This window comes from Nycticebus coucang, chromosome 8 (assembly GCF_027406575.1).
Source record: "Nycticebus coucang isolate mNycCou1 chromosome 8, mNycCou1.pri, whole genome shotgun sequence".
Classification (NCBI taxonomy): domain Eukaryota; kingdom Metazoa; phylum Chordata; class Mammalia; order Primates; family Lorisidae; genus Nycticebus; species Nycticebus coucang.
The window spans coordinates 133066057-133092602 of NC_069787.1; the positions used below are offsets into that span (position 1 = coordinate 133066057).

Sequence of the window (26546 nt, forward strand, 5' to 3'; positions counted from 1 at the left end):
GGAGATACTCGTCCACCAATTTACAGAACAGTCCATTCCTCATACAGCCCTCCTCCTCCAGAGAGGCAAGAACGGACGGAGAGAGAGGTTGCGTTCCCCTCAGGATGCTTTCAATTTGTACAGTTCCCCTATATTTCAAATGAATAGAGGTCACAGCCCCCCAAATTTTCCTCCTAATTTTTAACATTAGGTGAAAACAATGAGAAGTTAGCATGAAATATAGTTTAAAAAAGGGTCTGGGGAAAATTCCCAGGAACTAAAGGACTGTGGAAAGAAGGCAGAGCTGAAGACACAATGACCCCTTCCTGGATGTCACCGGCTTCCTCTTTAATCTGATGTTTTTCCAGGAACACATCTGATTTCTCTTCTTTGGTGTTTTAGCATTTGGGGCAACTCAGTTTAAAATAGAGAAGGGAGGGCGGCGCCTGTGGCTCAGCGGGTAGGGCGCCAGTCCCATATGCTGGAGGTGGCGGGTTCAAACCCAGCCCCAGCCAAAAAAAAAAAAATAAATAGAGAAGGGAAGAGAAGAGACTCTTTCCCTTTGGGGGAAGTAATCAACCATGTATAGAAGTGACTCTTATTCACCCTACAGGGTAATCTCAATCTAGGGAAACTCCACCATCTACAGTGCTCTGTGTGAGGACCGTCTGCTTTAATTTACAGACTGCACTCTTGATGACAGAAAGGGTTCTGTTTTCAATAAAAAGCAGACACCCTGCTGACACCAGGAGAAAAGACACAGCCAAACAGAAAGCCAGGGAGGCTGGCGGGAGGAGCTGGCGTCATGGCCACACACGGGAGGATGTCACGACACAGGCTGCCTGCACTTCCTCTTGGCAGAAACGACTCTCTCCCTGGCACTCAAGGAGCTTTATCCAAGGGCCGAGGATGGGAAATCCTTAAATAGTAAATTGTGTTCCTTTGTTAAGTAAAAGGACATTTATTAAATATCAGTAACATAAAGAAAGAATTCTCATAGTTCTACAGCTTTCAGTCTGTGTAAGGTAAACAAAGATGTCTAAGGAAAACTGTGGCAAGAAATAAAACCTGCAGCCTGAATGTACGAAGAAAAAATAAAAATCAGGTGACTGGAGCCCTAATTTTTAAAAAATGTGCAATAATTAAACATGTTCTTAGTAATCAGGTGGTAAACATGATGGGCCATTACAACTACATAAAATTTTATCATAAGATGGCTTTCCTATGCCACATTACCACGGAAATCCACTCCCTATAAACCTTTAAAATCACTTTAAAGGCCGTTAGTTCAAAATCACCCATTTCTTTTATTATGAATAACTTTAAATTACTCACTTTCAGCATCTGATGCTGGACATTCAGCGCACTGTATCTGCTATTGGAATCTTGCTGTAAATTAAAACAAAAGTCAACACAAAGAAAACAAGTATGGCTCGCCTGCTGGACACAGCTCACTGCTCTTAAAATGTTTTCATTCATTTCACTTGTGTTTAGGTAAAATGCATTCTGTACTTGAACCCAAAAGTCTCTAGGACTATTTCTTTATTTTATAGCAGAAATAAAGTTTTAACATTCCTATATGTTTGCTAGATTTTAGTAATGAAAAAATAAGTGCCTCCTAGGCTACCAAGAAGAAACTCTTCTCAGCTTTAATACCCCCCAAATGCCAATGTTTTCATCAATCAACTAAGATGTGTAAGAAGGCTTACACGTTCTTCTTAGAGTAAGGAAATGACTCGCTCTTCTCCAATTAATTTGGACTTTAAGAGATTTTTAAATGCCAATATAATCATTCATTCCACAAATGGTTTCAAATACAGACTCAAGGCTAGGTCCTGGGTTATATGTTATACAACCAAAGGCAAACCAAATGAACCTTACATTCCACAGAAAGAAAAGACTACAAGAAAATAAATGAATACGACAATCCTCTCTTTACTGTTGAATATTAGGGTTAATTCTAATTGGTCACTATCATCAATAACATAAGTAAAGGCAGGTTTTAGAAGAACAATGTTTAAAGTCATCCCTCTAGAATTTTTGGCAGTAAAAAAAAAAAGAAATAAATCTTTCAGTTCTATAATCCTAGTGATCAACAGAGTAGAAACTTTTGCAACTCCATTTCCCTTTCCTTCAAGTTTCATGAAAATGAATTAAGAAAAAAACAAAACACAAGCAAACAGAAAACCCTTACCCTTCCTTTATTTAGCGTTTCTTGCGCTTCTAACTTATAAACGAGAAAATCTAGGGGAAAATGGAGAAAACAGAATACAGTTAATTTATTACAGAATTTAAAAACATCTAAAGGAATAAAGGTAAATTATACTCAGGCTTTCGAAAATGTTTTAGTTTTAAAAAAATCTATTTGGTTATTTATATACTTTATTTTGGCTCTTAATGCTTTAGAAGAGTTGGAAAAATATAATTTCCTCTTTACGTTAAAGCGGCAAATCTTAACATCAAAAAATCCATATTATAGCCAATTTATTAAAAGTGCATTTCGAATTTCTCTGAGATTGACTCTCCTTGAAATTGAAGGGGGGAAGCTCATCTGAAGAGGAGGACGATTTACTGCTGTCCACCAGAGGGCACAAGAAAATCATTCAGGACTTGGAAAAAGGCATTGGGGGTCCAAGCTACCAGCAAAGCTCTGAGAACTTCATTATCCACTAGATGGCTCTGTAAAATCACTCTGCATCTGAAGACAAGAAAAGCCCAAATCCTAGCAAAGCACTTTAATGATGTTACACTTCTGTTCTTCACCAGGGCTCCATCCGTGGGTCAGTATAGCATCATCCTCACCACCACTGCCCTCCTCTGCTCCACGCCTGCCCCAGCAGGTTGAGCAGACAGAACAACTTCTGTTTTAAGATTTATCATAAACCATGAACAAATAAATAAATATTAGAATGCAGATCACTAGAGACTGTGTGTGGTGGCTCACACTGGTAATCCCAGCACGCTGGGAAGCCAAGGTGGGAGGCTGCTATGAGCTGGGCCGACACCACTGTACTCTAGTGGGGGCAACAGAATGAGATGCTCTCAGAGAAAAATGCAGATAACTTAAAATCATGAGAGCTGTAAGGTCTGTGCTTGACAGAAAATTTCTTATAAAAATGAACAGCATTGCCTAATACACACTTTAAGTGTTAATTTTCTAGCTGAACCATCAGCTATGCCAATGGAAACTTCCACAAGATAAAAACAGGTGCATAACTTAAAAGATACTAGACAATGGGATTAATTTGTTATATTAAAAGTGTGTGTATACATAAAATTGGTCATATTCTGGAAAATACATGTGACATTTTCTCTGTCTACCGCAATACTGAATTTGGGTTGATTTGAGAAGTATGTTAACAAAAAAAAAAAAATAAAATAGTAAAGCCAAGACATAATACGTCAAAGAATGTGGGAAAAGCACAGGAAACAAATCTCATTGATTTACCTTCCTTGGCTTTCTTGTGTTCGAGTCTTTCTTTTTGTAAGGATTTCTCTAATCTTGATCTGTGTTCATACACAACTGGAAAAGAAAGAATTAAAACTTGTTGTTAGAAACTCTAAAGCAAAATGAACATCAGTTTTCAAAACAGGAAGAAAAGAGTGTAGGGTCTTTACATAATTAAAATAAGAATATCTTTGCAAGTTCCCCCATGGCAGGTAAAGAGGAGACTTGCTAACTGGCCTGATTCCGGGATGACTCAGAATGAGGGATTGAGGGGTCCACCTTCCCCGCCGGCTCCTTTTCCTTCTCTTGCTGCTGAAATGCGAGTGTCTCTGGGAGGTTTTTTTTGTCTCTTCCTGGGCAGCCTTGTTCATGCTGAGGACTTTCACCACCGTCCGCAACACTTAACCCCACATCTACCCCTTCAATTCTAGTTTCACCTTAGGCAATAGAAGAGTATTTCTGCCCAAATACCCCATAAACACACAAAGTTGACATGGATTGTGCATGGGGAGGGGACTGGGATGAAGAGGAGAAGTGCAATCTCCTTCCTCCTCCCAAGGGAAGGAAACTGGGCCAGAGACACACAGGGCGGAGGAGGGTGGGACCCTCCAAAGAACTAGACAGTGTCTACAGGACAAATCAGGCTCACCACCTGCCATGGCCAGAAGAGGAAAAAAGGCAGAACACCACCAGTTCTGTGAGTCCTCCCTCCCCTCCATCCTCCCTCCCCCAGTCTGCTCTGAAGCAGCCAGAGCTGCCTGGTGAGCAGGGAGAAGAGCAGGTGCCCTGGGGGCAGGATGAAGGGCCGGGCATAACTCCCTTTGCCACTGCAGGCCCCACATCTGCAATGAGCAGGGGCTGGGACGGGGGGAGCCTCACCTTGAACTGAATAAAATGCGTGTCCTTACAGTGGACCTGACAAGATGAGAGGATCCCTGAACGCAGCTATGTGGTTACTGTCTTTTTTTTTTTTTTTTAATCAGATAAAACAGAGAAGCAACTAAGTTTGTCTTCTATTTTATCCAGGAACAGAAAACTCTGTCGGTCAGAGTGGTCTGAATACCAAGTGAGGAAGAGAATGAATTACGTTTTGATGTCCCCACTGAGTCCTGTGCATTCAGCACTTGGCTGTGTGTCTGATCCCATTCCTGGGCAAGCTGACCCAAACATGCAGCTGAGTTCTTCACCGGTGCCAAGCTCCCCGTGACCACCTACAACTCCATCATCAGTCACGGGCTGACCAAATACCATGCACAGTGCTGCCCCCGCACAGCCAGCGACTGTCAAAGTCAGTATCGTCCCTGTGAAACCCCTCGCTGCTGCAGGCATTCCCTGCTTCTCCTGCATGCTCCCTGTTGTTACAGCTGAGTTACCAGCGGCTGCTCTCATCCTCCTTCCATGGCCGTGGTCTCCTGGACCCTGCACCGTCCTGCCCTCTGCACCCCTCATCTTACCACCCGTTCCCAGAGCTCCATCTACTGCTACTGCTATGGCAAACCCGCCTCTATGCCCAGCTCTGTCTACAACCTCTCCCAGGACTCCTGTGACCACCCCAGCTGGTGTGTGTCATCTACCCCCAGTCCCATCTTTCCCCTCCGCCTCGGCCAGGAGTTGTAATAATCCTGCCAGTTCCCTTTCTCCACGGGGTTCCTTTCCTACTCATCTGATGATCCGTTCCCCCTGCACTGTTATTACAAAGGAATTCTCTGCAACGCCACATTTCTTGCCTCTTTAACTATATAAACTGACAGGAGTGTGGAACTAGACTACAAAGCCAGGGGGGCACATCAATGGTGGAGAAATGACTTCTGCAAACATCTCAAGTCCCTCAAACAACGTCTAGAAGCCTCCTGAGACCAGGGTCTGCTGGATCACTTGGACTGGTACTCGCAGGCCTGCCTTGGATGATGTTTGGAGTGAGGAGGGGAAGCGTGGACCCACCCAGCCACCCCAGGACTGTGCACTCGCAGAGTCAGGAAGGTTGGGGAGGTAGGGGAGATGACAGGGAAAGAGGTGCTACGTGGGACCCTGGAACCACAGAAGCAGGAGCAGGAAGCTGTGGAGACACAGGCACTTCCCAGCAGGAAGGGAGAACTCTCCTCCAACCCAATCCACAGGCCCAAGTTCCCATGGGCAGGGCAGAAAGTCACAGGGGCATAAACACCAGTTAAAGGGAATCTGGGCGCACTCATCAAGAAGATTACAGGCTGGATTTCAGCCAGTACACATCACTTTAAGGAAACGAACAGGCAAAGCTGCCCAGCTCCCGCTGTGGTGAGCTGGAGCTGCAGCAGCCAAGTCCCCAGCCTAGGCGGCTCCTGGAAGGACGTCAGGGCCATTAGGGAACAATTACAGCCTGGCCACACCCACAATAACAAAGTTAAAAAACCCATCTGTGAGGGCAACTGCTCACCGCCCACTCTGTTCACGTCGGAGACTTAAATATTAAACATGACTGTGGAAGGTCGTGGATAGAGGAGAAAAACTGAATTTACAAATTACAACTCTGAAATTCTTTGTTACTTAATGACATACAGCAGCAATCACTGTTAACTCACTTTCGCAAACTCAGTGTTACATGGTACCAGGTAATCGGGTAATAATGACCTTTGGCTTAGAAAGGAAGCAGAGACTCAACTGCGTGATTTCATCTTCAGTAAGAAAGCGGAGGGTCAGCCAGGTGTGCTGACTCATGCCTGCAATCCCAGCCATCTGGGAGGCTGAGGCAGGTAGATCACTGGAGCTCAGGAGTTCAAGACCAGCCTGAGCAACAGTGAGACCCTGTCTCTACTAACAATAAAAAAAATAATAACTAGGGGGCGCAGAGTGAAACTCTGTGAGAGAGAAGGAAGGAGAGGGGAGGGGAGGGGAGGGGAGGGAAGGATCTATAAGCCACAGACAGGGGAGGGGAGGGGAGGGGAGGGGAGGGGAGGGGAGGATCTATAAGCCACAGAAAGGGGAGGGGAGGGGAGGATCTATAAGCCACAGAGAGGGGAGGGGAGGGGAGGATCTATAAGCCACAGAGAGGGGAGGGGAGGGGAGGGGAGGAGAGGGGAGGGGAGGGGAGGATCTATAAGCCACAGAGAGGGGAGGGGAGGGGAGGGGAGGATCTATAAGCCACAGAGAGGGGAGGGGAGGGGAGGGGAGGGAAGGATCTATAAGCCACAGAGAGGGGAGGGGAGGGAAGGATCTATAAGCCACAGACAGGGGAGGGGAGGGGAGGGGAGGGAAGGATCTATAAGCCACAGAGAGGGGAGGGGAGGGAAGGGAAGGGAAGGATCTATAAGCCACAGAGAGGGGAGGGGAGGGGATGGGAGGGAAGGATCTATAAGCCACAGAGAGGGGAGGGGAGGGGAGGATCTATAAGCCACAGAGAGGGGAGGGGAGGGGAGGATCTATAAGCCACAGAGAGGGGAGGGGAGGATCTATAAGCCACAGAGAGGGGAGGGGAGGCGAGGGGAGGGGAGGATCTATAAGCCACAGAGAGCACAGAGATATGGTGAGAGGGACTGGAAGGGGCAGACGGTCCTCCCTCCCTTCTCTTCTCTGGGACTCAGGGAGGCAACGTGCCAAAGCTGGTCTCCAGTGCCCACTTAGCACACTGAGTCCTACAACTGTCTTTGATAGTTTCACGCTCAGTGGGAATTTACATATTTAACAAATTAATGGCAGTGTATCTCAAGATCCTGGAGACCCTAACATAACCAGTCATAAACTTTCATAAACAACCTGAATAAATCCTATCAAACGTCCACACAAAGGCAAACATGTTTGTAAGTTATGGTCAGAATTCAAAGGTCTTGGGCAATCTAAGACATATCCAAGAGCAAACTGTAAGGCATGTGCTTTTGCAAGTAGAGTAGGAACAGAGGACGCACGTAGAAACCAGGCCGTAAGCGTTCTGTCACTACCGCCTCACGCAGAACCGGCCAGCAGCAGCTCCGGGTCCTGACAAACTCAGGGGCTCAGAGACGGCCTGGACAGCAGCACAGGGGGCCCCTGAGACGGAAGGTGGGCAGGTGGGTAAGTGCCGCTCCCCATCAGGTGCAGGAAAAAAAAGGGGTAACTAGAAGAGGAGCCTTTTTCAGAGTGAAGAAACCACACTAGAGAAAGGGAGATGAGAGTGAAAAGTAGCCCTTGGAACTGAGAGTTCCGGGAAAAACAGGGAGAAAGCGAAGGAGAGAGACGAATGGCCATGTGACGGCTGGGAGCAGAGCCGTGCCCTGGCCAAGCCCCACTCCTTCCCCACACGGTGAGCTGAGCTGCTTGAACTTCAGCATCCTTGGCTAGCACATGGGCACATTAACACGCCTGTCTCCCCGGGTGAACGTCAGAGTTCAATGAGGTAATATACTGCCTGGTATAACAAGAAATGCTACTAAAATGCTAAAAATATTTTTCTACCTGTCTGTGATGGCTTATAAGTGTCAGAGAAGGAATCTGGTGATCTCTTATGAGTTTTTCCCATCCTATAATTAAAGCCTAATAATAACAAAGTCATATACATACGCAGACATGCACACACACATATTGACTTCAAAAGGTCATACTACTGATCTCAGGTTTCTTTTGCTTAAAAAAAATCCTCCTTGGAAGAGAAAGCAAATAATCTTCCAACCTTCTTGGAAGAGAAAGCAAATTAAATTATTAAAACCCACAAGCTTGGGCGGCGCCTGTGGCTCACTCGGTAGGGCGCCAGCCCCATATACCGAGGGTGGCGGGTTCAAAGCCAGCCCCGGCCAAACTGCAACCAAAAATAGCCGGGCATTGTGGCGGGCGCCTGTAGTCCCAGCTACTCGGGAGGCTGAGGCAAGAGAATGGCTTAAGCCCAGGAGTTGGAGGTTGCTGTGAGCTGTGTGAGGCCACGGCATTCTACCCGAGGGCCATAAAGTGAGACTCTGTCTCTACAAAAAAAAAAAAAAAACACAAGCTTTTTTAAAAAAAGCAATAAAAGTTGAAGGAGAGTAAAACAGCCCAGATAGAATCTTTGTGTCCTTGTAGCTCTTCTAGAAAATCTCACCACAAAGTGCACACATACACACACTCCCCTTATTTCCATGATCATGCATTCTCTGCGCTTTGGAGCTAGTGATTTATCTCGATAGGTTTACTGCTTCACTTAGCAGGAGGACTGCTAATCAATCCTTGTCACCTGTCTCTATTTGTCTATTTATATTCTCAAGTCAAGGACATCAGTTGAGATGAACTAGAATCTCTGCAACAAAAAGGTACAGAATGAATATCTTCACAGCATCAAACAAGTGGAAGGAAAAATAAACAGAAAAATAATGGGTCTGTCCCAGCACTCAAGATCTTAAACACAGAAGAATGCTGCAACGGAGATAAGATCCGAATCATAAGAACTCATGAGAGAAAGATGAACATCCATTACACTCACATCCTCTGATGCTTACTTAAAAGGAGTTTAGTATTTTCCATCCAATCATGAAAGGAAAAGAGACACTATTTTCTCTTAAAAAATGCTTGGGGTTTTCATAACATACCAGCTTCTTAAGCAATCTTCCATTTTAACTCTAACTTCCATCTGCAAGTCACCAGAAAAATTAACTACAGGCAGAATGCACACCTATGTCATTTCAGGGCAAACTGCTCCAATTCAGAATCAAAAAACAACACTCTAAAATCAGGCAGAAAACAGCACGGAGTGTTTCAGCGCCATAAGCAGAAAGAGGGTAATGTTTCTTTGGTAGAAGAAAAGCCCGTGAAATGTTGCTTTGGGTTCTGCCTATAATATTTCATCCTTAAAAAACAAACAAAAAGGGTTAGTATGAAAGTCCCAGAACTCACCCTGTGAAACTATTAACATGTAGAAGGACTTCTATCACTTGATACATGATAAAAATTTTAAATGAACCAATCTATGCTTATAAGAGTTGTGGATGAAGATTTTTACAGAGGATAGCAAGAGAGATGACAAAAAATAAAATCAATTGGGTTCGCAGAAGACGATGCCTTTGAGAATATTTTAGGCCGAAAATCATACATATTTAATACAATTTTACGACAATATTTGTTCAATCAGCAGAAGGAGGTGGAGGTCAGCTGGTAATTGAACGCAAAGGCAACACCACAGGTACATTTTTCCTTCCCTCTTCAATAATTTTACCTCATAAGAAGTCTGAGGAAGGTCTACTTCGAAAGCAGCCCACATCAAACAAGGAAAGAGCAAGGGAGGCGGACGGCTGCTGCTGCGGAGGCTCACAGTGCAACCATGAGCACGGGAGGGCATCCCTGGACATGGTCTCCGGTGGGCACAGGGCATGGCCTTTGCTGCCTCTGCCCATCTCTCTTGACAATGTCCCCTCCGAGGTCTGAGCCCACCTTCACAACTTGGCTTCATTAAGTCCAGCTTTTACTTTTCACTCAATTCCAGTGTCATGTCTTTAGTATAATTCAATCCTTCCCATCTGCTTCACAACTTATGGCAGAATTTAATTATCAATTCACCTTTCCCTACATATTCAAGCCCCAGGATTGGGGCAAACCCTCCCCACAGTTTCCTGTCACCTGTGTTCTCTTGGAGTGACCTCCAGCGCCTCAGAAGGCCTTGCCCCTCTGCTCATCCTGCCCCGGCTGGAGGCCTCCTTGCGGAACATAATGGGTCTGCTTTGTTATCAGAACCTGGCACGGCCTCCTCCTCCCCCGCAGGTCCCCACTGTTCCCCTCCAGGAATCTGGATCACAAGATTCTCACTTCTTTCAGATCTTTACTAACAATGCTGCCTTCTCACCCATGACCACCTGCCTAAAACTGCAACCGCTGCCCGCCCTCAACACTCCGTCACCTTCCAACTTTTGTTTTCTCTTTAGTGCTTAGCACGCTCCACTATATTTTTTATTTATTTACTGCCTGTCTATCCTCCTCCAATAGAAGTTCAATTAGGGCACGAATTTCTGATTGACTTTCTTGCACTCTTGACCCCTGGTACACCGAACAGCAGGCCCTCCACGTGGTGAGGAGTGAGGGAACGGAGGCGCAACCCCGTGCCTTGAAGGTGGGGACAGGCTGTCTCCTTGTCCTCGTGTGGACCCCAGGCCCTGGGTCCTGATGTCTAGTCATTTTCAGCAGCACTGGTCCAGGGAAGGAAGGCTGGGGAGACGCATCAGGCTCCTCTTCCTCTGCTTGCCGCCCTCTGCGCCCCAGCTCAAGTGAATTTCCACTGCTGTTGGCTCCCTAGTACCCGCACTTCCCAGAGAACTGACAGGCACAGAACAGAGACTAGAATCAAGTTGATCTGTTGGTGCATTAGTTAAATCATAGCCCTGAAACTGGGATGCCTTCAGAACCCTGAGAGAAAAAGAATAGTTTGGTTAGATTTCACCACCTGGCAACTGCAGTGGTTTTCTTTTTCTGTACAATAAAGTTCCCATAATAGTTCACGCAAGTGTCTATTTTAAGTTTGCTAATGCCCTCAGTTTGTAGTTTGAGTGCAGTGTTAACCGCGGTTGGAACTGCTGCACGGCTGCTCTTGTATTTTGGATAAAACTTAGACCCCGGCTTTTCTTCACAGCACTAACTGAAAGGTGGCTTTTGCAGACAAGCACTGCATTACCTGACCTTAGCTGTATCTCTTCACACGACTCTGCTTTTTGGCATTCTTTCAACTGGTGAGCTAACAAGCTTTTCTGTTATTAGATGGAATCTGTTCATTCCTCTGGAAAGGACCCTTCTCCTAGGCGCTCAGAGCTGAGACATCACAGGCCAGCAGTGCTGGAGGCACCTCAGAAACACCAGAGTGCAGAAGTTACTCTCATGACAAAGTTTACCATCAATTCAGGCTGCGCGAAGAGGCTAACACAGGAAGAACAGAAGACAATTAGAGATCGCCAACGGCTGGGCAGGCTGGGACCAGGCAATCCACTGAGGAGCTGGCAGATTTTTAAACAGAATCCCTTTGAGAGCTGAGAGAGAAAACATCCTCCTGTCCCATGAAAATGCTGCGCTCTACAAGCAAACATCACATTCACAAAGACACAGATACGTGTACACGTAACATACACAGCGCCAAAAAACGTACACTCATCTTAAGGTGAAAACTGTATTGAATTTCTAATATTCAAGTCACATTCGACTTCTGTGATTTTACGAGGTGCTCAAGGAGACTTGTATTCATCTTTTGTTATTGGTATATATTATTACAATCTTTTTCCTTTCTTTAAACATGCATGATTTTTTTTTTTGCACGCTCTGTACATTGGAAACTTAGTAGAAGCAAAAGTCATTCTAAAATTGGATGTATATAAATAGGCCCTATACAGTAACATTTTTCTTATCTAGCACTTAGAGTTCATCTGTACAGCATCATAGCATTTCAGGAAATAATGCACAAGAGAAAAAGAGGAGTGAGGGAGAAGAGGAGAAAAGACTGTTCCAGGTCCTGCAAAATTGATGTAAGAACGTATTAAGAATGCTGTTAAGATGGGTTGAGTATACAAAAGCACGTTGCTTTTACTTATAATGGAACTATACATGATGCATACATTTTTCAAAATTGATATGCGTGAACCAAAGATAAAAGACATCTAATTTTCGTAAATTGTCTGATTTTTTCATGAGAATTTGCCTCTACGGACACTTCTAGGAATGCTGGCAAACAGGGAACGACCTGAAACTCAGCACTCAAGTATCAACCCCTACAAGGTTGTTAATTGTATTGTGGAGAGTACCCTCGCCCAGCTCAGGACGAGCCTGCATGCTGCTTGGCTTGTCCTTCCAAACCACTGAAGCAGGACACGGGCAGCCACCTTCATCCAAACTCCCCATTCCAGGTTTCATTTCAAAGTGTGAGAATACATAGCCCATGCTGGCAAAGGTTCCACAACAATCTGACTCGTGAAGACAGACAGTCCCTGGAGGTTCCTATCTTTCATATCCAGAATATTTCATCCAAATAAATCGAGCAAGTATTTATGAAGCATCTACTATACATCAGCCATCATTCTAATATTGGGGACTATATTGTGAGTTAAATAGTAATTTTTTACTATTTAACTCACAATATAGTCTCCCCCCCTCGCCCCCCCAAAAAAATATATATATGCCTTTGGGAAGCTTACCTTCTGGCAGAGGGGTGGAGATGACACAAAGCAAACACAATAAACAGTAAAACAGGAGGTAATTAGTACTCACAGAGGAATTCCACAAACATAATGTGAAGGAAAGACCCCAGACAGCCAACGGTACATACTTACTGATTCTATTTATAAAAAGTTCAAAAACAGGCTGAGCACGATGGCTCACTCTTGTAATCCCAGCACTCTGGGAGGCTGGGGCAGGTGTATCACTTGAGCTTAGGAGTTCAAAACCAGCCTGAGCAAGAGCGAGACCCAGTTTCCATTAAAATAAGAAAAACTAACTGGGTGTGGGGGAGGGCATCTGAAGTTCCAGCTACTTGGGAGGCCGAGACAGGAGGATCATTGGAGCCCACGAGTTTGAAGTTGCTATAACCTATCATGCCACAGCACTCTACCCAGGTGACGGAGTGAGACTGTCTTTTCTCTGGTGACAGAGACAGGGCGTGGTTTACACTGGGCATGTGGAGTGATCAGGTACTGGCTAGAAGAGAGAAAAAGGGAGCGTTACAAGGTGTAGGAAACGCTCTGATTCTTGGCCTTCAGTGTTTCGTATAAATTCATCGAGCTATTTATAATTCATATACTTTTGTGAACATATAACTCAAATTTAGTTTTACAAGAATTTAGATTGTATGAAGCAGCTACCTGTTTATGCAATAACATGGTGTTTGTTATCTTTAGCTACATAAATGAAATTAATAGTAAAATACAAAACATATTTAGATGTCACTTTCTACAAGTATACTTTCCCTTCCCAAAAACAATTTGATTCAAACTCTTCACATGAGTCCAATCAGCCTTGTTAGTCCCCTTGCCAGTTCCCAGCACACCCACTTTGGGGGAGGGGTGCTCCACCACTGGGCAGCCTGTCCTAAGCCATCAGTATGATGTAGTAAAAATTAGGATGGTTGCGGTTTCTATTTATCCTATAGGTAAATATACATGCGTTCTATATCTCTAATTTCTGAATATATTGGAGATTTATTGTTCTTTATTCTTGTATTTTACTTCTTTTTATGTGAAAAGGCTTGTTTACAAAGACATTTTATATTTGCAATTATGAGGACACATTCCTGAAATACCTACACTATTTTAAACATCACTTACAGCCTTCAAAAAAAGAGAGAGAGATTGAGATTTTGTCAGGTGCCGTCCGTAATATCTAACCACATCAAACAAGGTCATTTGGGGCCACGGTGCCTCCTTCACAAATGCTCTGCTGTCTGAAATAGAGCAGCCGGGACAGCACCCGGGAACAGCAAATGTTCTGCACAGACTCCAGTTCGAAACTACCTCTTTCCCAAGGGGTAATTTTGCAGGGCGAAAGGACCTCATCTTACCTTCAAGTACACGTGTTATCACACAGTGCGAAGAATGCACAGGTGCAAAATACATTCAGGAAATAAGAGGAAAGGCCCCAGCGACTGATGTGAAGTACGTTACGAAAAGGGAGGGAGGACGGAAAAAATGGATCCGAGGATGGAAACAGAAATGGGTCTAGGATGGCGCTGATGTGTCTGGCTCAGCTGCTGAGGGAGATATGGCTCAGGTGCCGGGGGGGGGGGGCGGGGACAGCGTCCCATGTGCCACTCTGGACGTTGTTAACGGGGACGTGAAGAGTAACCAGGCAGCTGGAGGGAAGGCCCACTTGCACCCCAATTCCACGTCCGGAGCCCTGCCCCGAGGACCCTCTGAAATACAGGCCTGCCTGCTCACCACAGCCCGGAGCCTTCCTGGCATTTTACTTTCCTCCACAACCAAACTGCTTAACAACTTACATTTACCACTGCAGAAACTTAAAAAGATGTTATTTAGAGACAGTGGGGACAAAGCCAGGGTGGGGTGGAGGGGAGACAGTCACTCCAGATGCCTGAAACCGGCCTCTCCAGTTGGACTGGAATTCTCAGTGACATTCTGCCTTCTCTGTTCACTTTTGGTAAGTATAATTTTTTTAAGACTTCATTTTCTTTTAGGGCACTTTTAAGTTCACAGCAAAACCAAAAGGGAGGTATGCAGAGGTTTCCCATGTACCACCTGTATAATTCTGTCCTCCTATTTACTACAGAAAAATGAATTATTTTCTGGATGTTAAAAACACACCTGACTCTGAGTGAATCACATCTTCTGCACAGACATATTGGGACTTCCAAATGTGGGGTGGAGGCGCATTTTAATCACTTATCCTTGCCCGGCATGGATACGAGTAGAAGGCTGAGATCACTGGGTGGGCCTCTCCAAGGTCATCCTTTAAGACACAGTATTTATCAGGCACTGTGAGGTCTAGGGGATCACAGGAGACTATTGCTGATGTTGTGACTTCTGGGCGATTTGTGAAAGCTGCTTCTGGTGAGGAGACCTTAAGATACCTGCATTACACTGGCCTGCATTGTGCAAATAAAATCATCTGAGCCAGCAAAGGTGAAATCAGCACGGCCCTCACCATAATCCCCAAAGGCCTACCAGCAGTTTGGATGTCCCTCGTCCTCCGTCCTTCCATAGGACCCTAGGCCTATCTCTAGCCTTGAATAAACTATGCACAGATCTGTCATTGCTGCCGCATGACGGGATTAATGACGAGAAAGTTGGCGTCTTTATCTGTGCAAACTGCACCAATATGGGTACCCGCTGAATGTCCGTCAAATAGCTGAATCACACAAATGATTGGATCCAAGGCATACACATGCTAGGAACGGTCTACTCTTCCTATCAATTATTTCATAAACTTGACATACAAACAATGTTAATGGTTGCACGTCAAGACAGATTTTTAAAAGTCCAGTTATAAGAACTTTAAATTTGACACATCTAACTTAACACCACTAACAACCTCTAAAGTTTCCACGTGGAAGGTGGAGAATCTATGCACATTGTTTATCTGAGCACATGAGGCTCTTCTTAAAGAGCCACTGTGATCAAGCAACAGTCCAGACCTGTGGGGAGTTCCATGACTGGATGCTAAAAGAAAGAAATAAAAAATACGTGATGATCTATATCCGCATTCTAAGTAGACTTCTGGGTTTTCTTTTCGATTCCATTTTACAGTTAAAACTCAGGTTAGATCTACTGAAAATAATCAAATAGGACTGAGATAGATTATCCCAGAAGGGAGGAAAGAGTAAAAAACAGAGACAGAAGAACAGACAGAAACCAATGGTACCAACAGATAGTTTAACGAGAACTTTTAAGTACGCTGGGGACCTAACACGGGCCTGAGAATGGTGATGCTGACCAGTTCAAAATATCACCTATCTACACCCTCAAAAAAAAAAAACGAAGAAGAAGAAGTAATCAAAGAATTAAGTGCCAAGGCCCTTCCAATGCTAAAACTTATGACTCTAAATATGCTTTTTTACAGTAAAGGAGAGAGTGGCCTTGGCAATACATAATTCATTCCAAATTGGTTTTGAATACTCTTAATGACTTAAAATGAAATAAGAGAAGAAAGTCAGTTTAGAAGAATGTTGGGGAAGGCTCTAATTTTTTTTTTTTTTAAATGGCTCTTGACCAAAGGAGACCATTTCTAGTATCTGTCACCTATGATTTTCAATAACGTGGAAGCGATTGTGTATATACTGAGACTCTGTACTTAAGGTGTCCCACTGTGGAATTCTCCTTTTCTGTGTGTTTAACTGTGACAAATGCAAACATATTATCCTGTGCTGACACTGAACGAACGCTAGTAACAGGTGCAGCGTGAGGACCTGACGCCGTGCCTGCAGATGGGTCTAAGGAGCAGCTTGCTCAGTCCTCTCTGTCTCACCTGAGTTTCCATTTGCCCTTCCTGTCATAAGCCTTCCCCACACTGGGAAATAACCAAGTGTATCTGGTGGGCAGCCTGGACACGGAGGTGAGAATCCTGCTGGCAAACGTCCCTCCGTGGGGTGACAGAGCTCGGGCACACGTCTCTGCAGGCAACAGGTCAAAGGCTGGAAGCCTGGAGATTGGGTTTAATTTTTAATCTGAAAAGTCTTTGATGCCTTGTGTTTCATTATCAGTAAAATAAACGAGTTTATCCACTGGTTTTGAAGGCCTCTTCCTACTCCAACATTCTCCAGTCCTCTAATCCGCTTTTAGCAGGCAAGGACATGGAATCAGACTTGGGAAAGACCTGGATAAGCATTTAACATCTTAGAGAATAACGATGTGTGGAAAGAATACTGCCCCGCCTGGACAGGATCCACTCAGTGGGGATACAAATGGGTAAAAGAAGAGGAGGGACGGTATCTTTGTGGTGTGTGTGTGGGGGTTAATACCTTTTTGTTTTCCTGCAAAGTATCTGAAAATGATTAAAATTATTATGAAAGGGCGGTGCCTGTGACTCACTGGGTTGGGCGCCAGCCCCATATACCAAGGGTGGTGGGTTCAAACTCAGCCCTGGCCAAACTGCAACAAAAAAATAGCCGGGTGTTGTGGAGGGCGCCTGTAGTCCCAGCTACTCTGGAGGCTGAGGCAGGAGAATCGCCTAAGCCCAGGAGCTGGAGGTTGCTGTGAGCTGTGATATCACCGCACTCTACTCTGTGCGACAAAGTGAGACTCTGTCTCAAAAAAAAAAATTATTTTGACAGCTGCAAGTAATTTGGAGCTAGGTGCAAACAGGAAGTTCAGGCCCAGAATAACCCCACTAGGTCCAGAGTCCACTAATTCAATAGCCACAGTAACTTGAACATGAGTGGCTGATGTCATCATACCACACGTTCCTTTTCAAGCAACGACAGTAAAACTATGTATAGCTATAGCCTTTAACATAAGACCCATTAACATACTAGACATTTTCCCTTTATTTGATGTTACTTTTTCACCGACAAACTGTAAATCAGAATTTCTTAGGGAAAACCAGTTTTTCCACTAAAGATCCTGGTTCTATTCTTTATCACCTTGTAGGTAAATCTGTAACTAAGAAGTGAAATATATCTGCAGAGGAGTGTTCATACATTCAGGAAAAAAGTGTTCTCTAAAATCAACTTTGGTAGCAATCATAATAAACTACGCTTTTATAGTCCTTTACAGTTTATATACAAAGGGCTTTTATACCCAATTCACATGCAATTTGTGGGTGAACAAGTGAAGTGCTAATTAGAAATTACTTCCATCTCCCCATTAAAAGATACAGGGACCCTTCTTTAGCCATTAGCTCATCTTACATGTACAGTGCTTAAAAATGCATCAGCTTAAGAAGAATTAAGCTTTTTTGGTGATTGGGTATGGTCTTGCTTTGTTGTTCTGCATTTCTGAAGAGTTACCTCCTAAGAAAAGAAATCCACTTAATATGGTAATTTTGTAAGTCATTCAAAAAAACTGTGAGAAAGAAACAGACTATTATCTTCAAATTTACCTTCAAATCCTCTATACAATGTAGTCCTTCCCCAAAGAAAGTTGCACAGATAGAGAAAAGTAAGAGAAACAACACATTCTAGTTGCTATTCGTGCTTGGGTGTTTCATCTTTGCTTAGAATCTTGAGAGCATACTAGGTAAATTTTCTGTTTAACATTTTAAAGGACCTACTTTTAAAGACTACTTTTTTTTTTAATTAAATCATAGCTGTGTACATTAATGTGATCATGGGGCACCATACCCTGGTTTCACAGAAAGACTACTTTTAATGACGGTAATTTAATGGCTAAGTTATCAATTATTCAAGGACACGATAAAAATTACCATACTTACAAGTAACTCATCCCTTCAATACCACATGTTTATGAGTTAAGAATTCTAGCCCTTGATCCAAAGCAATAAACCTAGGAATGCACTTTAATTATGTGTTCCTTTATCTCCTAATTGAATAATAATTAGCAGTAGATACAGGAAGACAAAAACAGAAGGTGACCAAATACACTAACACACACATAATGTAAAAAGAATCAAAACCCAGCAAAAACCCCTCTGATTTAAAGTAGCTGCCGGAGTAATGACAAAACTCAGCAAACCATCCCATACTGAACACAGCAGAGAAACCCAGAACGGACACGAGAGAAATAAAAATAAGGCCAAGACTCAGAAAAAAATTCCTGTAAGGCAAAAAAGGAAAATTCTACACTCCTGATATGAAAATATACATATTTATTTTGTGTTCATCTTTTCTTTCCCAGTTTCATATATCAGAAAGAACACTGAGGAAATCTAACAGGAGCATGTTCATATTTTTCTTGCCTCATGTTTTACGAGGAATCTACAAAAATAATTTTGCAGTTCTTTAACTTTAGAATTAAGAAATCAAAAATGGTACGAGGTTGATTTCTCATTCTGAATTTAAATAAATGTATAAGATATGACCATATATATCTGATAATACTACATTATAGAATGAAAGTAACTTTCACAGGATTTTCCTTACAAGGTTAACAATTAGAAATTACTCTAGGTAGGGTAAAACAAATATTGACACTTGAGGGATGCATCCGTCTGCGGGCTTGTATTCCTCACCGGGATGAAAATAAACGAAAGAAACCAACAAAAACTTACCATGATAAAAACTGCTCACTCAACATTCTTAATATGAAAATAAAGTGGAGAAAACAAATCTCTTAAAATTCGGCTTCTGAATGATTTAATTTTTCAGAGCACGTTTTTGTTTTGAATTCTGAAAACAGATAATGTGACTTATTGTTTACACAGCAACTTCCTGCAGGTTAAAAAATGTTTTAAAATGCTCTGTTCTTCTAAACGTAAACTAGCACAACATCGATGGGAAACACCATGGAGAGTCCTCAAAGAACGAAAAGTAGACGTACCATTCGGTCCAGTAACCTGGGGACTGGGTATTTACGGAAAGATAGGGAATCAACTTAAGTGCCCATCAACTGATGAATGGGTTAAAAACTGTGGCGTGGGGCAGCGCCTGTGGCTCAAATGAATAGGGTGCCAGCCCCATATACAGGGGTGGTGGGTTCAAACCTGGCCCTGGCCAAAAAAAAAAAACTGCAAAAAAATGTGGTGCGTGCAGACAGACAGACAGACAGACACAGACCCCCCCACACACACCATGAACTACTACTCAGCCATAAAAAGGAATGAAATGCTGTCTTCTGCAGCAAGTTATATGGACTGGGGATCACGATCATATGCGAAGCATCTCAGCAATGGAAAAACAAATACTGCATGTTCTCACTTAGGAGCTAAACTATGGGTACATGTAGCCATAAAATGCTGTAACGGACACTTGAAACTAAGAAGGGAGGAGTGTGTGCGGGGGGGGGTAAAAATCTACCCACTGGGCCCGTCGTTAACTACGCCGGTGACATGCTCACCAAACACCCTGACTTCAGCCTTATGCGACTCATCCATGGGACAAAACACATTTATGACCCCTAATCTGCTGAAACAGAAAAATCTTGAATGAAACAAAACAAAATAAATTCTGTTCTTTGTTTTTGCTGCATTCTACATAAAATACTATAATGTTGGTGAAGTTAAGAACAGGATTTGCTTTTTTTCGTTGTTAGTCTATAAAGGGAAGTTTTATTTCTATTCACCTATTTTTTCTAAAAATTTCTCTAAAATTTAAAATGAAAATAAGAATACACAAAGCAGAACAACTTGGATAAAACAAGGAACTGTGTACCCATTTGCTTTTGATTCTGTAAATAGAGATTAAACACAAAAATTGTACAGCAGTTCTCTCTGTTGAAATTATGAATGCTTTTTTGGTCTATTAAAAATGTTCTCCACTTTTCAAATTTATACACAAACAACTTTTTGAAGTTTAATCATATCAGTTAATTATGCTAATACACGTTTCACTATAACTCAACTGCTAGTTTTATTTTAGACTCAATTTCTAGAAGAAATGACAGGTCAAAACCTACTGATTAGACTAGTTCCCTGCTTTGCCTGCAGGACTATAAACCTTTACTGGAATCTTCACAGCGTATCTACATCACCAACACTAGAAGAAAATCAACGTTCCAATGACCAATGAAATAAAGTGATTACTAGTTTAGAACGATTTTCAGTAATATAACCTGAAACAAAAATAATTTTCTTTAATTGATTTACCTTTCTTTCTCCAGAAAAAGACTGGCACAGAGGTTTCAATAAAAACTCAGATTCAATGGGCTGATGTGAATATGGAGACCAGAACTATGTGGGCGGAGAAGGTAGAAGTTGTGTATTGAACATGGGCATGTAAATTCACCAGAATATTTCATTCCCTAACTGTTCCTCTAATTGAGTTTTGCTGCTTTGATGTTCATAGTCTCAGAGCAAAATGAATTAATGGTGGAGACGGCAGACTTTCAAAGAGCATTCCAAAATACACCACATGAGAGAAATAAAAACACCTGCTAAAATTATCATGTCTTATAATATGCTAAATTTACTTTTCCTTAATGGAGATCTTAAAAGGGGGTCATCAGAGATTTATGTAATCTCTATTTTTATTCACCAAGTTATTACATAAAATCAGTAATCTGGCTTTCAAATATCAAGTTTTTTTATAGAAATATGGTGTCATCCACTCACCATTAGCAGGGTAATTGTAACTTTTTTTGGAAGTTGTAATTTAATAACAAATTAAATTACTAACATTTTCAAAATGCCCACCAATGTGCTGGGCACAGTGTAGGTGCTTTCATTGGACTTATATTCAGAAATCAAGTATAATCTTTATTTTAATAGGCAGAGGTACTGGGGAGGTGGCTAAGTAGTTTACTAAAGGTCATCCAGATATATAACAGAGTCCAAATTTAAACTCAGATCTGTACTCATTCCAAATTTTGGGACAATACATAGCTTCTTCATCTCTGAGTTGCAGATTCACTCTGCAGCTTGAGCCCCAAAAGTAATCTTGTGCCTCAGCAAATACCGAGTCATTCAAAGGCAATCTAAAAGAATGCATTATAAAACCCCAAATGAATTATTTTTACTGCTTTAACAATAAACTTACTCACTGCCAGTGTTTTTAAGCCTATGGAAACCACTTACTTTTCCATTAAAAATGTTTTTAAAAAGAGAAAAAAATTAATTTTGGGGAACCCATCCAGAGGAGGAGGAGGCATATAGCTTTTTAACTTAAAAGTGAAAGCTTATTAAATGAACACCTTTGTGATTAAAGATCAAACTTATACTCTGATGTAACTGAAGTCAGAGAGGAACTCCCCAACTTCTATACTTTGATATTTAGTTAACTCTTCTCAAAGAATAGACGTTTTTCTATCCAAAATTGCTACATCTATTCTAAGACAAGTCCTTTCCAAGTCAATGGTGAAAGTGCCACCTCCTTCTCCATCCTACAAGCCGGAGGCTGGAATTACAAAGGCAAAGGGGACCCACAGAATGGCACCGGGGCCAGGTACTGATCACAGCGTCACCGAAGCCTGGGAGGAAGGGTTCCAGGGGCATGGACTCAAGCAGGACCTGACCAAGGCTTCCGGCTCACATCACCAGTGATTCTCACCTCTTGGCATGCCTGGGGAGAGGGCAGTTGTGCTAAATGAGAGAGAAATGAATTTGAAGTCAGCAGATTTGCATTCAAATTCCTTCTGTCTTCACCCTTTTGGACATACAGCCATTCTGAGCCTCCTGCTTTTAATCAATAGTGTTAAGCATAAATGTCTAATTCCACATAAAGTACACAGTCGGAACCCGAAGAATTTCAGCTGAATTTAAACAAGGAGAAATAGAATCTTAGCCCTGCTTCTCGGGGTGTGGTGATGGTGAACAGAAGTGCAACATTCTCTAGAGAGAAACCTGGAGAGAAAAAGCTGGCCGTGGTGGCCGTCCTGATGGGAGGCAGAAACCAGCCCAGGGGAAAAGTGAGGCAGCACAGCCAGGAAGACGTCCAAACCGAAATGAGATTCCCGGGCAGACCAGCGGCCCCAGCAGGCCGGGAGATGACCCATTTTGGTTGAAGACTGAAAGGGAATGCCGACTTCACTCATTTGATACCGCATGAGTCACACGGGTGGGCAACCTGAGACAGTACGTGAGGGAGTGGAAAAATGGGAGTAATCAATGGGGGCTGTAGAATTTACTTTAATTAAGAAATTCCTTGCTCTGCATGTTTTGTTAACTTGGAGCATCTGCAGCATCTGAGGCATCCCCGACGGGATCCCCACGACCTTACGCTCTTCAAAGCTGACATGCCTCCGGCTGAGATCCACTGTCCTCAGCTCCAGGCAGGGCGTGGAGTGCCGCATAGCAGTTAAGGCCACTGAGGGATACCTAGAGGGTGAGTCTAATTTTACGGCCAGTTTTGAGCTCTGGATTTTCCATAGGGCCAAATTCCTAGGATGGCTCTGCAGTGAAACTCAACTGGGGTCACCCCTCAAGTTGCGCCAGAGATCTCAGGGAGGAAAACGGTCTATAAGGCTGGTGTTCTTGGTGCAGCCCTACACCTAAGGAGATAAACAAGGATGTCCTCGCCAACGTGGGGTGTACCATGGATGCTCCTTCCCAAGGCACCCGTCCCCAGGCACCAGCAAAGGAGCATGAGGCCACATCCACCCAGTGGGGCAGCACTGGGAGGAAACGGGGTGCCAGATAACATTCCAGCCCTTAATGAAGCCCCTTTACGCTTCATACCAACTTCGTAAAGATAGGAGTTCTTTTTAAATGAGGCTTAAAGGACCCAAAACTAAAAGTTGGCAGAGCCATGAGGTATTCTACCTCCAAAGCCAACTATAATATATTGAATAGAGGCAAAAAGTTCAAGAGGAAATTAAATAAAATAATATTTTATTAAGAAAACTTGTTAAAACATAGGTGAGGGCCAGGCACAGTGAGTGCCTCATACCTGTAATTCCAACGCTCTGGAAGGCCAAGGTGGGTGAATTGCTTGAGCTCAGGAGTTCAAGACCAGCCTGAGTAAGACTGAGATTCTGCTTCTAAAAATAGCCAGATGTTATAGTAGGCACCTATAGTCCCAGCTACCTGGAGGGATAGAGCAAGAAGATTGCTTTAGCCCCAAAATTTGAGGTTCCTGTGAGCTATGATGCCACAGCACTCTTACCGAAGGTGACTAAGACTCTGTCTTAAAAAATATATGTGTGTGTGTGTGCGCGCGTGTGTGTGCGTGTGTGTGTGTACACCAACTAGAGAGACATAGAAATCTACTTATCCGTTTACCAAATAATGGATTGTCTACAATGTTTCCCACATGGTTCCAAGCTCTAGGACTGGAATTGTGCACAGGAAATGCCAGTTTTCTGTAGTGAGGGTCTCTATAACCTCAGGGGGCACAGAAGACACACAATAAACAAGGAAATACAAAATGGCATTTCAAAAATTTCACATAGTGGTAAATGCAAATAAGAAAATGATATAAGCTAACAGGGTAGACTTGGGTAGATGGACTGTTATTATTTTCTTAGGGTGCTCCCACATACATAAAGGAAGAGGCACTGTTATGACCTCTGTAAGTTGTTCAGAGGTAAAAATGCACAGGCTCCTTGAAAGCAACCATGAAATCTCCATGGATGGCAGAAATGTGGTAGGAACCCTCCTCCACACTGTCCTTGAAGACCTCCAGCTCCTGGCACACACACCCCTGGGTACGTCCCTCCCACACAGAACGGCAGACGGTCCAGGTGACGTGACATCACCACCAAGATCAGGTTGTAGAAGACTTTGGCTTCTCTGCGGGGCTCCCCCTCTCCTGGACCCCTCGCTCAGTGGGAAGCAGCGACTGTGCTGGGAAGACACACGGGCATTCTCTACAGGGACACATGTGGGGGAGAAACTGTGGTACGTGGGCGACTGTGAGAAAGAGACTCATGGATAAGCTTGGAAGTGGATCCCCCCTGAGGACCAGCCCCTGCCAATTACAACCTTGGGAAAGACCCAGGACCAGAACCAACAAGCTAACCTGCTCTTGGATTCCTGACTTTCAGGAAACTGTGAAATCAATGATAATATGTTCGTTGTTTGAAGTGACGTTGTTAAGTTTTGAAATAATTTGTTAAACAGGGATAGGTAACTAGTAAACTCTTCAGGAAAAGGTCTACATTGTTGAAATCTGAGCGGAAGCCTGAATGACAAGGAAAGGGTGATGAGCAGAGCTCAGAGAAGAGCATCCCAGACATAAGAGCAGCAGGTGTGGAGGCCCCGAAAAAGGTGTGCGTCTGGGATGTCCCTGAAACAGCTAAAAGGCCTAAGTGGCTGGAACGCTGTCAGTTCAACCAAGTAGCAAGAGAAGAGTTAACATTTCCCTCAATGACGGATGGGAAGTAACTTCGTCTGATTAATATTTTACAATGAATAACTTCTGTAAACCGCTGAGCTATGATGGGAGGAGTAAGGGTGATACGGCAAGAAAATCACGCAGAAGCTGACTTCATTGGTCCAGTTGAGAAGATCATGGCTACCATCTCTGGGAACTCAGATTAGGGGTTGGAAATAAAAAAATATTACAGCTTGGTAAGATTCACAACACGGGTTTTAAAAACAGAGTGAACACAACTATACAAAAAATTGTATCCCTGTAGCCTCCATCATGCCAATAGGGTTTGGCTTTTGAGTGACCCAGGTGACACCAGAACAGAGCTGGACAGGGGAAAATTAGGTACAATCTAGTGAGACATAACTCAAAATTCAACAAGTAATTTGTAGGTGTGGTAGTTAGGAATTATACTGTGGAAGCTAAAAAGAAGGAAATATCCTTTTAAAAAAGAATTAAGCAGTCAGTAGAAAAGTTCCCTTTGGTGCCTGTTGATGGTGCCAAGCAATGTTAAAATAAGTGTTTAAGTGATCAACTAGCAAAGTTAAAAAAGAATTAATAAAACAGAGATGAGGAATACCAAAAATAAAGTCAGATTTTCCTTCCACATCAACCTATTTCTAAGGGAACAAAGTTAATGACAGAAAGAATTTCTTTGAGCTAAAAAACAAATACCTAGACTGGTAATTGGCAGACTGCTCACTGGTTTCATAGGCACCTAGAGTTTCACTTGCCGGCGCTTAACAAGAGTCGACATGTCCCCATTCTGAACGCTGTCTGAGCGGGCGCTATTCCCAGAAAGCGTAGACACAGTGGTAGTGAGGAAAGCTGCCTCCGCCTCCTGCCTCTTCTGTTCCGTACACAAAGACATGTCCAGACCTCTCACAGGGTCTGCCAGCGTCCGATACTCTTACGCTGAGATACGAAGAATCAAGTTTTTAAAAATAAAAATATAAACAAGTTGCTATGATGATATTTTACTACAGAAGGCCAGTGTGAAAGGTGACAAGTCCACACACCCTCCACTTACAGTCACACACGTACAATCACAGAGACATACGTACACGCGGAGACCTTAGCGAAAAGAATTAATAAATATGCAATTTGAAAAGTAATAATGTTTAAAGTAATGCTTAAAAATCAGAGAAGCTCTTAAAAAAAAAAAAAAACAAAAACAGAAAACAAGGCCCTGGGTACAGGCTGTGATAATAGGCATTAAAATCTTTACGTTTATACTAACAACATAATTTTCTCATTTTTTTCCCAAAAGAATCTGATCGTACATCACTTTTTTTATACAGCAAAGTATTACATATGTTCCCCATAAGTTTACGTGAAATTTAAAATGTCCAAGCTTACGTCCATGCTCTAACTCGTTCTACCCACATATATTAGTATATAACAATAAATCCTAAGGCTTATTATATGTAGTTTTGCAACAAAAATCAGCCTATTCAATGTCAAAATACTTTGGTAAAGATGTTCCATTTGTTGTCTGCCACCTAAAGAAGTCATTCAAACCCAATGGAAAGCCTTTACCAGACTTCATTTACAATCCACTTCCTGACAGCAGCACTTAAATAATCAAATTTACGTCCTACAAGAAAGCTGTGGGCAGGAGGAGCTTCGGGAGAAGTCTGTTGCATGGCAGAAAATATTTCCTTATTGCCTTCTGTTTAGCCCATGCAAGGTGCTTGTTCATTATAAACCCACAACCTCTGCCTAGAAATACAGAAGTAGGACTAAATGTATGTTATCTCACATTAATCTTATTGAAGGTCTGTATCAGATAACTGTAAAATGTTTATTCCACACAAGAGGTTTTCTTCTTTTACCTCACACTGTACCTATTTTTAAATTGACCGGGGTAGA

At 43.0% G+C, this 26546-nt stretch overlaps 1 protein-coding gene across 6 annotated transcripts in view; it reads right to left on the reverse strand.

Moving 5' to 3' along the window:
• GOLIM4 (golgi integral membrane protein 4) overlaps positions 1-26546 on the reverse strand; it is an 89160-nt gene that overhangs the window by 37872 nt on the left and 24742 nt on the right. For all 6 annotated transcript variants that reach the window (XM_053599566.1, XM_053599565.1, XM_053599564.1 and 3 more), the window contains exons 2-4: positions 3428-3502; positions 2174-2223; positions 1315-1368 (exon numbers count right to left, since the gene is read on the reverse strand). In XM_053599566.1, coding sequence (XP_053455541.1) covers positions 1315-1368; positions 2174-2223; positions 3428-3502 — 179 coding nt within the window. The remainder of the gene's footprint in view (positions 1-1314; positions 1369-2173; positions 2224-3427; positions 3503-26546) is intronic.